General features: G+C 39.4%; 1 protein-coding gene across 1 annotated transcript in view; it reads left to right on the top strand.

Moving 5' to 3' along the window:
* The window catches only part of LOC141016814 (solute carrier family 12 member 7-like), a 34,999-nt gene extending 22,939 nt beyond the window's left edge, over window positions 1-12,060 (top strand). The window contains exons 11-26 of the mRNA XM_073491364.1: window positions 347-445; window positions 1,038-1,095; window positions 1,546-1,720; window positions 3,094-3,212; window positions 3,346-3,444; window positions 3,546-3,665; window positions 3,762-3,866; window positions 4,604-4,772; window positions 5,075-5,270; window positions 5,549-5,718; window positions 6,053-6,184; window positions 6,381-6,488; window positions 8,610-8,770; window positions 9,176-9,190; window positions 9,492-9,625; window positions 10,962-12,060. Coding sequence (XP_073347465.1) covers window positions 347-445; window positions 1,038-1,095; window positions 1,546-1,720; window positions 3,094-3,212; window positions 3,346-3,444; window positions 3,546-3,665; window positions 3,762-3,866; window positions 4,604-4,772; window positions 5,075-5,270; window positions 5,549-5,718; window positions 6,053-6,184; window positions 6,381-6,488; window positions 8,610-8,770; window positions 9,176-9,190; window positions 9,492-9,625; window positions 10,962-11,053 — 1,952 coding nt within the window. The 3' untranslated portion in view covers window positions 11,054-12,060. The remainder of the gene's footprint in view (window positions 1-346; window positions 446-1,037; window positions 1,096-1,545; window positions 1,721-3,093; window positions 3,213-3,345; window positions 3,445-3,545; window positions 3,666-3,761; window positions 3,867-4,603; window positions 4,773-5,074; window positions 5,271-5,548; window positions 5,719-6,052; window positions 6,185-6,380; window positions 6,489-8,609; window positions 8,771-9,175; window positions 9,191-9,491; window positions 9,626-10,961) is intronic.
* The last annotated feature ends 1,923 nt before the right edge of the window (window positions 12,061-13,983 follow it).

The raw sequence follows: 13,983 nt of genomic DNA, 5'->3' as shown, positions 1-13,983 counted from the left end.
CACAGTGCCCCTTTAATAGAAGTCAGTCAGCTAAAAGTCATATGTTAAAACACTCTGAAAAGAGCTGGCATACATAGTGAGTATTTGTACCTTTGCTACATAAATCACATTTCGTTTTAATACTTATCAAACTTTTCTGAAGTGAAATGTTAAATGCAGGACTTTAATTTTTAAAAGAATATTTTCACACTGCGGTACTGATACTTTTACAAAAGTATCTCAGTATATCCTCCACACTCTTTACTTTAAGGGTTCTGTGTGTGTGTATGTGTGTGTGTGTGTGTGTGTGTGTGTGTGTGTGTGTGTGTGTGTGTGTGTGTGTGTGTGTGTGTGCGTGTCATTTCAGGTATAATGGCCGGCTCTAACAGGTCAGGTGATCTCAGAGATGCCCAGAGGTCCATCCCAATAGGAACCATCATGGCTATTCTCACCACTTCTTTCATCTGTATCCTCTTGTTGACTACATTTAAACAAATGATTTGCCTAAAACCTCAAGTATTTTAATTAGATGCTAATTTTTCACATTATTCTATTGCATAAGTTTAATATAAAGTGTCAAATTTAACTTTGTCTGATTACATCAATTTAATGCAGATTTATACGTAAACGTCATGTGTTTATTCAACTATTACATAAAATGTTAACAGGAATTTCAACTTAAACATAATAACATGTTTATTATTCAAGTATTATACATAGAAGTAATGTATTTCAAATTGGTTATTCTGTCTCCTGTTATAACCCACTGATCTAGTAATTTAATTTATACACACTTAAAATTTACATGTAATCAAATTACTTAAGGTCACTTTATTAGGCCAATACTTTTTTGAGCTTATATTTGCAGCTGATAAGTCAATCTCTAAATGTGCACACATATGCAAATGGATACGTAGAAAGTATATTAGTTAATCATGGAACACTACTGTTTTTATCTGTTATGTTTGTATTTATTTTCTGTTTTAATGACACTGATCAGACTTTTAATGCAAAGTCAATACAGAGTGTATGTATTTCCATCTTAACTTCATGGTCAGATATCTCCTGTGTGGTCTTGTTTGGAGCTTGTATTGAAGGAGTAGTGCTGAGAGACAAGTGGGTGTATTTTTTTATTGATTTCTTACTCATTCAGAGGAATAAATGGTGCCAGACTGGTATTATACGGCTTATTAAAATAGATCAAACAAAGCTTCTAACAAAGTTGTTTTTAACAACAGACTCAATGGTGGTGAAGTAATGTTAGTTTCATCTTCAACATCTAGTGGTTTACAGTGAACTAAAGAATTACTCTCCTTTTTTCATTCGCCCCCCATTGCAGAATAAAATTGTGAATTTTCCAGTTTTTCAAGTTAAATAATCTGTACATATATAGATCTACATAAATACAAATGTACATACAGTCCTTTCATACAATCACTGTATAGTCAGTTATTTACATACTGAGCCAGAGTACAGGCTTTTTAGTAGCACAGCAGATTCCACATCATAATAATGTACAGAGTTACTGTAGCATACCTAATCTGTATGAATGCTTGTGTGTTTTAGGTTTGGTTACTCAGTAAAGAAGAACCCTGTCATTGGTATTCTGGCCTGGCCGTCACCCTGGGTCATTGTGATTGGCTCGTTCTTCTCCTGCTGTGGGGCGGGGCTTCAGAGCCTCACTGGCGCCCCCCGGCTGTTGCAGGCCATCGCTCGAGATGGCATCATTCCGTTCTTACAGGTTGGCATTAGAAAGATCTTTGTTGTCCATAATGTTACAGTCCGGTGTGCTTATACACTCAAGAATCACCCAATCACTGACAAACTGTTGGTTCGTGTTATCTTATTATTTTTGTTTTCTTGAGTTTTTGTTCAACATGAGGCTAGGCAGTAGCAGCGATGACACGTTCAAAGGTTTTGCTTAGCTTTATTATATGTGTTTGATTGGTGAGTTTCCTATTTAGGTCACTTTTGCTAGCAACAGATTTTACAATCATCCAAATATAAATTTTGTCCTACTTCTAGCCTCAGTTCAAATCTAACTAAGCCACTGGTCGATAAGTCAAGACATTGATTCCCACTTCAGAGGGTTTGCAGCTGCTACACAGTGAAAGGCATCATCAGTTCTCTTTACTGGAAAGTGTAATTTTATTGCAAAATCGCCTGCAGGAAATGTTATATTTGACTAAATAAGAACCCTGTGCACTTTTCTTGAGAACTAATTACAATCAAGGTTTCTCACATACACACTTGCCTCAACGAAGGACCACTCATACAGACATCTGTTTTCTCGTTCTTGGAATTTTCTCTTAGTTTCGAGCAAAATTCACAGTGGTCCAGACCTGCAGATCTACATGACTTCGAACAAAGACATATTATGCCTTAATCTGAATAAATTTTGAGTTGAAATATTTTAATAAAATATATAAATAAAACAACCCTTTTGCAAAATTGATATCAATCAAGGATTGTTTTAGATTTTCAGATATTTCAGATTTTTTCTTTTTCTTATACATTTTTATACACCCATTGACTGTAAAAATAGTGGACAGAGCCACTGTGACATCACCCATAGGTGTCTGAACAGCCAAAGTGAAGCTCAAAGTGGGTGGTACCAGCTGTCGCCGTCTTAGCATTACCTGTCTCCCAGGCAACAACCAGCGCTGATGGTGTGTGTGTGTGTGTGTGTGTGTGTGTGTCTGTGTCTGTGTCTGTGTCTGTGTTTCTGCTCAGTTTTGTTTCTGACCAAAGTCAGCACTCACCAGATACTCAATCTCTTAATCGTTTGGTCATACAGTACATTTTCCCTCCATGGCTAATTGCTGCAGGCAGTTTGAGGTGACAGTGAATGTAAGTCTACTTTTGAATCCCAAAAGTTCTCTCTGATCTCTTCAACACGGGTTGTTTGTTCTTCCAGAAGTTCTGGGCTCTGCCCGTGGCGGTCTCCTCCAGAGCTCACCAGCTCAAATAAGAAAATATGGAATTGTATCAAGCGGCTACTGAACTGTTTGAACTGTTTTGAGCTGACGATGTGTTTGTATTGGTATTTTTACATTTCTTCCATTTATTGGAGTACTGTTTCAGACCTTCTCTCTCTATTTCTGTCTTCTTCAGGTGTTTGGTCATGGAAAGAAAAATGGTGAGCCCACATGGGCCCTGTTGCTGACGGTTGGGATCTGTGAGATAGGAATCCTCATCGCTTCTCTGGATGCTGTGGCCCCCATCCTCTCAATGTACGTGGTTTAACACTGTAGAAAATGCAAAACTACTTACTTTTCTTGCCAAACTGTTCTTGCCAAAGTGATGTGCATTTAATAACATTTCTCTTTCTCTTTAACCATCTTCTCTGTCTTTGTGTCTGCTCAGGTTTTTCCTCATGTGCTATCTGTTTGTTAACCTGGCCTGTGCTGTTCAGACGTTGCTCCGTACCCCCAACTGGAGACCTCGCTTCAAGTTCTATCACTGGTAAGAACAGCTTCCACCCTGAACTGCGTGACAAAGAAAATCCTGCAAATTTTAAGTAAACCTAACCTTGTAATACTTTGTACTGTATGTGTGTCCTGTAGGACCCTGTCTTTCTTGGGGATGAGTCTCTGTCTCTCTCTCATGTTCGTCTCCTCCTGGTACTATGCTCTGGTTGCCATGATGATAGCCAGCTGTATCTACAAGTACATTGAGTACAAAGGGTGAGTCAGGAGGCTTCAGGCTGGGAGATCAAAACTCTCCATTATTGGTAGTATTCAAGCAAAACATGCTTTCCTGTTTGGACCTTTTGGTTGCAGGGCCGTGAAGGAATGGGGAGATGGGATCAGAGGTCTGTCCTTAAATGCAGCTCGCTACGCTCTCATCCGGCTGGAGGAAGTACCACTACACACCAAAAACTGGAGGTGAGTGTGTGTATATTGTGATATGCTTCAATCGTAATGAAGCACAGCACATGAAGTACTATTTGTGGGATCTTCAACAAGAGTATCACAATCACTACTGAACACAATACAAAGCTAACATACAGTGAAATATGGCACCAATTTAGCATTGCACTGTAACATTGTGACACTCAAGATGAAAAATGTAAAACATCCAAATCGATGCAGCAGAACCAGAAATATTATCGTTTTAATTCCTGGCATTCTTTTTCCTTTTCAAAACCTGGTGCCTACATTACCCACAGTGCAGCGCAGCCACTGATAGTTCAATCAGAAATGTGGGTGTGTTATTCTTCTAGCAACTAATGCAGCCTCAAGCCACTTGCCTCAAGCAGAGATGAGGACTGAGATGAAGAGGTCTAGTAGCCACGTCTTGGCTAACTCTACACCTCTGTCTGACTTCAGTGACATCACTTGAGGTCATTTATCAGACTTCACACAGCTTCCTCTGGAGCCCCAAAAAGGCTTTGTACTACTTATTTCACATATACAGTAGTACTCCCCAAGACCTGTTAACACATCTCAATGTGTAAACTAAACGTACTTTGCCTTTAATATGTCTTATTTTTCCATGGTGCTAAGTACTAATGTTTCCACTCATACAATCAATGGATTTCTATCATTAATTTTCAAATTTTTCGACGCTTATTCACGTTTTTTGCTTGCATTCCACTACTAACATGTCTGTCTTTCCTCAGGCCTCAGCTGTTGGTGATGTGTAAATTGGACGCAGACCTGGCAGTGAAACACCCTCGCCTCATGTCCTTCAGTAACCAGCTCAAAGCAGGAAAGGGGCTGACCATCGTCTGTTCAGTCCTGGAGGGAACCTACATGACCCGGGGGAATGATGTCAAGGCAGGAGAGCAGGTTTGTCAATTTGCCTTGTCATCTGCTCTGCCTGTTAAGGCCTTTGCAGGGTTTTCTTGTGTCCTACTATGTATTCAGGTAAAGTAGTCAGGAAACATACAGCACCTATTTAAAAGTAACACCGGTAGAGAGGCAGTAATGGTAGTCATTTTTATAAGTTACAAATGGAAAAGAGACTGGCAACATGTTAAACAAGCAGTGAATGATAGCACTTTGTGCACAATTCACCATGTTTAAAAGCACTTAGCCTTTATCATCCCTCTCTTCATCCACCTCTTCATTGCTCCACTTGTTCCCTGCAGAACTTGAAAGCAGCCATGGCTGCAGAGCGGATGAAGGCTTTCTCCCATGTGGTGGTGTCATCCAACCTACGAGATGGTTTCTCCCTGCTCATCCAGTCAGCAGGCCTTGGAGGAATGAAACACAACGCTGTCCTGATGGCCTGGCCAGCAGGTTGGAAACAAGCCCGGGACTCCTCCGCAAGGAGGAACTTCATAGGTAAACTACACAGGAGCATCTGGAAGCAAGTTTGTGATAAAATAAAACTAAAGCAGACAATTCTCCCAAACTTGATCTTACTAAGAACTTTACTGGTATGGTTTTACACAAGATTTAAGTGGGTTAAAGACACAAAGGTGTTGTAACAATTGGGGGGAACCTTTATCTTTTTAAGAAAAAGGGAAAGACTGGGGGACTTTTGCGGTTTAAACCCACAAACATTTGAAATGCCCGTCATTATTCTTTCTCTCTCTCTTTCATTCTCTTTCTATCTGCAGAAACAGTGAGAGAGACGACAGAAGCTAATCAGGCTCTGTTGGTTGCTAAGAACATCGACCATTTCCCCGGAAACCAGGAGCGTCTGAAGGAGGGAACGATTGATGTGTGGTGGATTGTACATGATGGTGGACTGCTCATGCTGCTGCCATTTTTACTGAGTCAACACAAGGTATGTGTGTGTTTGCTCGTTTTTTTCTAAATCTTCTTGACCTTTTCACTTTCAGTTTATTTCATTTTCATTTTCATTTATATATAAATATCAATTTTAAATGGTACCAAAGGAAACACATTTTGACTCTATATGGAGTCAAATATATTGATCAATATCAATGATAAATGGACTAACAAGCAATTAGTTTGTTTACATAGTAGAGGCTGCCAGTCTCCACTTAAAAATAAAAAAAAAACAAAAAACAAAATTGAGATGGTTTAGGATCAGAGATAGGACTTAGTTGTCTTGCAGCTTAACTGTGTATAACCAGCAGCTGATACTGTCTCTGTAGGTGTGGAGGAAGTGTAAAATGCGGATCTTCACGGTGGCCCAGATGGATGACAACTCCATCCAGATGAAGAAAGACCTCCAGATGTTTCTTTACCATCTACGCCTGGATGCAGAGGTGGAGGTGGTGGAGATGGTGAGACTATTTACTATTCAGTCTCTCACTTTGTCATTTCTGTAGTTCATTTTTGCATCTCAGAATTGCTGATCCAGGTCTAGGCTACCTGTTCCCTTTAAACTGCTCTTAATGAGAAAATTAGCTACAGCAAATATATCGAAGGCCTGTACTTTTATGAATCTGAAATTGTCAGTGTTGTGATGTGTCCCTCTAGCATGACAGTGACATCTCAGCCTTCACCTATGAGAAGACGTTGGTGATGGAGCAGAGGTCTCAGATGCTTAAACAGATGCATCTGTCTCGCACTGAGAGGGAGAGAGAGGTACTATGACACTCACATTATAACATGCCCACTGTAAGAAATCATGCACTGGAAAAAAAGTTCTGTCCACGAAACAATAAATTACACAATAAAGGTCTACTTTGTAAACTTTAATGTAAAACTACACTAGAAGAAAATGTCTGCAGCACTGTAAAGTTGCAGCAAACTTAAACAAATGTATTACATTTGATATTTTCAGATGTAATGCCAACACTTTAAAGCTATATTACAGCTGTAATATGTAGCATAACCCCTCAAGGTCTCTTCTGCTGTTGTTGAACTCTTCCTCCAACCCGGCATTGTGATTGAACAACTCAGATTCAGAGCGTCACAGATGTATCGCGTGGCTCCATAAAGAGGAAGAAGCCATCCCGGGCTGACGCTCCTTACCTCAACATCCCGTCCATACCAGAGGATGAGGTATCCGCGGTAACCAAACAGCTCGTAGTCACAAACCATGATGCCATTGCACCCTCCATTTATCATGCCATCCTTACTCGCCATCCAATCATTATCCATTCATAACAACTGCAGTGCTGCAATCAGAAGTTGAACTCGGGGATGTAATGTTCAGCCTCAGTGTTTGCTGTCTTCTCTCCGGTCACTGTATTGGAGATCTGACTGCTGCTGAAGAATTACTAACTATTACATCCACTCCCTGGACATTCTGCCAACCCTGTCTGCAACAGTGCTTTCAGTCGAAAATCTGTCTGATTATAGATAGTTCTTAACCAGGCGGACACTAAAAATGATTTTTGATGATCCTTCAGGATGTGACTGAAATACTCAAGTGTTATTTGGATTTGCATTGCAACAATATTTGGTTGACTTTATTTTACCAAGGTGAGGTGTAATGTGACTAGAAAGTCAGCCTTATATAATATGATTTATTTTATTCTATCACACCTATACTTTTATACCGTACCGGGCAGCTGGATAACCAAACCGAAACTTTAATTGTTGTTACGAAGGCATTTCATAGTGAATGATATATAAATTGTCCTCACTTCGCTCAACTTTTAATAATATTGTCATACAGAGGTGCAGAAGCATCTGACTGGATAAGGTGAGGACTCATTGGACTGAAATGTCACAGATCATTTCATTTTTAGGCATGAATGTTCATTTTTAGTTTGTAATTTCAACAGTTCAATCAGACATTTAAAGTCACTGTGAAAGGGAAGTTAAAGCTTTTTTTGGTTTCAAAAGTGTGAGACAGTGGGGATTTGTTACAAGAAGAATTTAAAAGCAAATTTCTAACATTTCATTGGATCACATTGTGGTATTGTGAGTTCTGGAGCTGAAGGTTACTGTTGGCCTTCACCGTCAATAGTGTTGTTATAAAGTTTTTACCAGCTGACATCCAAACACATACCTCCTACTATAACCCACAAGCTAACAGTGAACGTTGGGGGTCACCAGCTACACCTGCTCACAGGCTGGTAGACATTTATGTATATATTTAATGTTTTACAGGAAGAGAACACAGAGGGATTCTGATATAAAATACGGATTTTTGACAGAATTTTGGCATTTAACAAGAGATAACTGTACAATTAACACAGGTAGACAGAATCAGAACTTGTAAACTGTCATATTTTTTCTTTCATTGTGTCTTTTGAGTAGAGATAACATGAACAGGCTACAAGGTTTACTGTGTCCACTGCAACAGACAGCATGTGTGTTTCTACGTTATTTTCCTGCATGAACTGTCATCACCATAAACTGTCTGTCACCTGACTACCCTGAAAATAACCTTCATCATCTTCATCTACGTAATTTGTCTTCTTTTTCCAGTCATATTTTCATAACAAGGACAACAGCATATGACAATTTTGCAGTGATGTCAGTCTTTGTGCAGTTGATGCTTTGTGATTCAAACTCCCGCTGACAGACAAAAAGTCAAAAAGTCAAAAAGCAGAGTATTACATAAAGAAATGTGGAATTAGAAATGCCTCATTTTGAGTAGTAGTAATGTAGTAATAAAATCATATAACTGTTTCTCCAGAGATACGAGACAGTTTGATCTTTATAAGTTAGGCATGTGCTGGAAATTGTATTTTTTATTCATAGAAATAAGAAAAGAATGAGGCTGTAGCATGTCATCTGTCCTTTGTTTAGGCCCAGTTGATCCATGACCGAAACACGGCCTCTCATTCTGCTATGAATGACAAAGCTGCCCCGCCAGATCGTGTGCACATGACCTGGACCAAAGACAAATTGGTCCACGAGAGGAACAGACAGAGGGAAATGGGAGTCAAAGACATGTTCAATATGAAGCCGTAAGTAGACCAATGAGTAAATTTAACTCTTACTATTACTGTTATAATCTGCTGTTGTACTGCACCGAGCTACAAGCACTATCAGTGATAGATTTGCAGTAGTTATGAAGATAATGTGAATACCTATAAACCAAATGAATTGCTCCATCTTAGAAATTTCAGCACCTGATTGGTCATATTCTACTGTGTTATTCAAGTGTTTTCCCCTGAGGTGCATTCAATAATTTTGCTATAGGCTCACATGTTTGAAATGAGATTTGTTAATACTGTTTGATGACTGTTTAACCCCTACTGCATCTGCGTAATCTAAAAAATGCTAATCAACGATCATTAGACAATAAAAGCGGAGCAGCCTTTAATATTGTGTTAATGTTGGATGTGTTATATTTTGTTCCCTTCCTCTAGGGAGTGGGAGAATCTGTAAGTCACTTTATCCTTCGCCTTTTGCTTACATGTGTTTGAACTCTTTCTGTGCATGAAGTGAGAACAATCTGACTATGTGTTGGCATGCTTATGTGAATGCAGATCACAGGTTGAGTTTGCATGGGCCTCAGGGTGCATGATGACAATCATGCAGCTTTCATGTGTCTGTGCAAGATCGTCAAATTCCCAATCACCCTCACTGTGCTTCCTGTAGATTGATGATTACACTGAAACAGCTCGCTGCCAGGAATGGCAGGATAACTGATGTCCTTTAATTAATGTCTGTGGTATAACCTAGAAACCAGTCCAACGTGCGGAGGATGCACACAGCTGTGAAGCTGAATGGCGTGGTGGTCGAGAAATCCCAGAATTCACAGCTGGTCTTGCTCAACATGCCCGGCCCACCAAAGAACAAGAAAGGGGATGAGAACTGTATCCTTACTCAGCTGAAAAGTCATCCATTTAGTCAAGGAGTCATTTTGTCATATAGTCAGTCACAGAAATTTGTGAAAGGAATAGTTCAACATTTTACAATACTTATTCACCTCCAGAGATCACTATTTGACATGTTAGATCTTGTTTGTTTAATATGTACAAATCTGAAGCATTCTGTGTTGTTGCACTTAGGTTTGTGTGAAGGATTAGTGATGGTAGGCAGATTATAACCTTTAGATGGAGCCAGGCTGGCTGTTACCCCCTATTTCTGGTCTTTATTGCTATGCTAAGCTAATCAAGTAGTGATAAGAGGTCATGAGGAAAACCTCTCATGTGTTCTTTGCCAGTATCAACTTCCATCAGGGGCTATGTGCTACTGAGTTAGCTAGCTAATGAACAACAGGCTCAGTGGCTGTGTACTGTAAACACCACATTTTTTTTCTTATATTTGTCAGAGCATTTGATTTATTGATGGCTGTCAGGATGTTAAGAGATTTTCCATAAATATAACGAAAAATGCCCCTAGAATAACTTACCAACCCTAGCTTTAAGTAAGAGCAGTATAACTTCACTGTAAAAATGTTCAACTGAGAAATAGTACTTAAGTAAAAGTATGGAATTGTTATTTGCAAAATTTTACTATGAGAGTCAAAAATAAAAGCATTAAGTGCAGAAAAAGTGCTCCTGTAAGTGGTGAACTATTATGCAGTGAAAAATGTACACATGATGGGATTGTACCACCCTTATAGTAGGCGGATCCCAGTATTTTTAGGATCATTTTGTTTAAATGTGACCACTTTTAGATCACCCAATGAATAAATGATTCAGCATCCACCGAATGTAAATAAAATGCACAAATATAAAATGTGTATATGGTAAAGTATAAAATGGACTCATTAGCTCAGTGTATCTAAAATAATGGCTACAGCCCTGACTATATTTTATTATTGCAATGTTAGTACTGTGGCGGTAAAAGGTAAGTAGCATGTAACTGTTGTAGTGGGTCGAGGTTTAGGGAGTTTGAAATAATTTTCAAAAGTACAGTAACTTAAGCTGTTAAATAAATGTAGTGGGTTGAAAAGTACACCTCCCTCTGAAATGTAGTGGAATACTAGTTTAAAGTAACATGGAAGGAAATTACTCAAGAAAAAGTAGAAAAAGTAGATCAGTACTTGAAAATGCACTTAGTTACTGTATATGCCACCACTGTCAGAAGCATTTTTCACACTAAGAAATGGAAGGCCTTCAAAACTGCTCTTATGAGTCAATATATCTGAATATACAGGCATGTGTTGCTCTAGTGTCCAGTATGTCCTTAATCAGTGTCTCTCAGATATGGAGTTCTTGGAGGTCCTGATGGACGGCCTGGATCGTGTCCTGTTGGTCCGTGGAGGAGGTCGGGAGGTCATTACCATCTACTCTTAGCACCATGATGTTCCTTTCTGTTTGGAAGGACACTGGAAGGCAACATCGTTGGACAGCAGGACTCCAGAGGGCAGGGGGTTGACAGAGGAGGGCATGACTTTAAGATGGACTTTAAGAGGAAGTACAGTACACCCCCTGTCATACTGAAGGGAAAAAGAAAGCAACACTGCCACTTTTCGAGGACTATAGCCGCTGAGAAGAACAGAGGAGTCTACCTGCAGCACCGCCTGAACTCAGTGCATCATCTGCATGCTCAGAGGGCTCTCTCTAGCCCCAACCCCCTCCCTGAGAGCTGAAGAGCTGTGTTTTATTGCTTGACCAGGCACTTGTGGGAGGAAGGAACACATTATCTACAGCTTGATCTCATTTTTAGCATTTCCCTGATTGTGGTAGCTGGTAACTAGCTCATTGGTTTCATCGAGGAAGCTAACAAAGCTGACTGCATCTTTATTTATTTCACAGCCACTGAAGGGCTGATTTGTAATCATGGGATGAGTTGAACTTATATAATTAAGCTGTTATATTTTAGAATCATGTATTGCGTCACACCACTACATCAAAAGTTAAAGCCAAAGTCTCAGTGGGTGCGATGAGGACAGTTTAAGGGCAAATTTGTTTGTATTAATTGTAATTTATATTTTGTCTTGATTGTTGTTTATCACTGTTTGTTTTGTCACATATGAATATTAGTGTAGCAAGTGATCAAAAAGGAAGAGATAGTAAAAAAGGAACTTTTGTGATTTTAGCATTTTTGTAAATATTAGTTGATTTAATGATTTTTGTGTTGAGCAAATGTTACACTGCATGTGTGAGCTCAGTTCTTAGTGTGCATTGATGATGAAAATGATGATGATATTGATGAGCAATGTGGAGCCTGTGATGTATTAGTATTTTCATGTAATATGACTATTTTTTAAGCACAGAAAACTTTACCTACAATCTGCCATATGTTCTTTTAAGGAAAAGAGCACATCGATATTAAACAGGCAAAATAGTTAAGTCTGGAACTCTGGGTCTTCAGACTATTCATGTGTTGTGCTGTTTGTCCCTGTAGATGCTCACCTCAGAGCTCTAAGTAAGGGGTTACAGTGCTGTCATCGGTGCCAGGAGCCAAATCCAGCAGGAAAATCTCCTGTGTTGTTGGCCTGAGGGCAGTCTGGACGCTGCAGTCACTATTGCCTCTTGGGATATAAAGTATTATTACGAGACCGGATGGGCCGGGGCTAGCTGGTTAGCATGCTAACCTCAGTAGATATCAGTGAAGCACAGTACATAGACGTCTGTAACAACGTAAGAACTGTATTTTTTTCACATTCTGTAGACAATTTCTGATGTTTTAAACACATTTTTTTTAACTTATTGCTGCTTTAAACACTGAGGCCAAAAGAGAAGAGCATACAGTACGTTCCATCACTGTCAGAGCTTTAGGGACTATTTGTGCCCATAAATTATTAGCTGGCCCACACTGAGAAGTGTTTGTTCAGATTTAGATGGAAACTCCCATAACATGACATGACACATGCATCTACAGACACGCACAGACAAAAGGCAGGAAACGTCAAAGCAGGAAGTGTTAATCAAAGGAAATGAAGCTGAATGACAGATGTAGACCACATTTCTCTGATTGCTCTTCAGTAACAGAAATGTTTCATTTACTTAAATAATTGATTTTGGTTATTATAAAATGCACCCAGAAGGTAATACATTCCTGTCAGATGTGTTCCTGTCTGACCCAGATGAGCGCTGATTGTTGTCATCTCTTACATAACTGGCCCAGGCTCACTTTCCAAAAATCAATTTAATCGTAAAATCATCTTTGTCTACTGGTTCGCAGAAGAACAAAGAAAATCTTGGAGCTGCTGTAGAAAGCTTTCAGGGGAACTTGGCCTTGGATAAATGGCTTCCTGTTTGTCCCACAGAGTGGTTAGCTGGGTCAGCACGCACAGAACAACAACAACAATCTCGGTCTGATGCTCTGATCACTGTCTGAACTACAACTCTGCAACATCCTGTCCTGTCTGTAATCCCTACTCAGTTTAAAGCACAAGCAGTCTTTTACAAAGATCCAGAACAGTTAACCTAATTTGACACTTTATTGTTTCCCCAATGGGAATCTTGTCTTGTGGCCAGCATCCACGTAAAAAAAAAAATTTAAAAAAAACCCACAACGACTACAAGTGTCACTGTGTAAAAGAAATTCACAGAGCTCATGAAAAACAAGAAGGGAAAATGATGGGTTCACTGAGGCTTACTCTCTACGCAACTGTGGGAGGTTTTATCATCCAAAGTTTTGCCATCTAGAACTTGCTTGCTTCTGTTGTGTAAGTTGCACAGAAGCATGCAGTAATGATCCTGCATGAGAGATGTCCTATACTGGCTCATATATAGATAGACACATTATGAGGTTATGAATGGAACAACTATGCATATATATATACAATGTGGTGTGTGCATCATTGCAGGTCATGTTTAATAACTTCAATTGCTGTTTAATGTCCAAAAATGAAACTGTAAGACATGCCATGATCTGTACAAACCTCCTGATTGGCTGGCTATTGAAGGGCTATGCTTACCCTTTACAAAAATGACAGCTGCACACAAACATGTGAATATGTGTCAGTTGTCAGGCCAAACCCTGCCATATTGACTCTTGTTTACAGTCAAGTGCTACAATGCTTGTTTTCTCACAGGCCAGTGTGTTAAACGCACGGTATATAATTTCTGCTGCCAGTGGTTTCTCAATCAAAACCAAAGACGCAAGTAGTGTGGGATCATGGGAGTTGTTGTTTTCAATGTTTAACAACCAGCATTGCTGATCAAAATGGAAAGTGAAAATGTACGGGACTTAGGCATAAATATTCAGTGACGAGGTAAAGTCTGACTTTCTCCCAGAAGTCAAAGTGACAGACAAGCAAATGAGACACATAGTT

The sequence above is a fragment of the Pagrus major genome, chromosome 21 (genome assembly GCF_040436345.1).
Source record: "Pagrus major chromosome 21, Pma_NU_1.0".
Taxonomy (NCBI): domain Eukaryota; kingdom Metazoa; phylum Chordata; class Actinopteri; order Spariformes; family Sparidae; genus Pagrus; species Pagrus major.
This window is presented reverse-complemented; position numbering and strand designations above follow the sequence as displayed.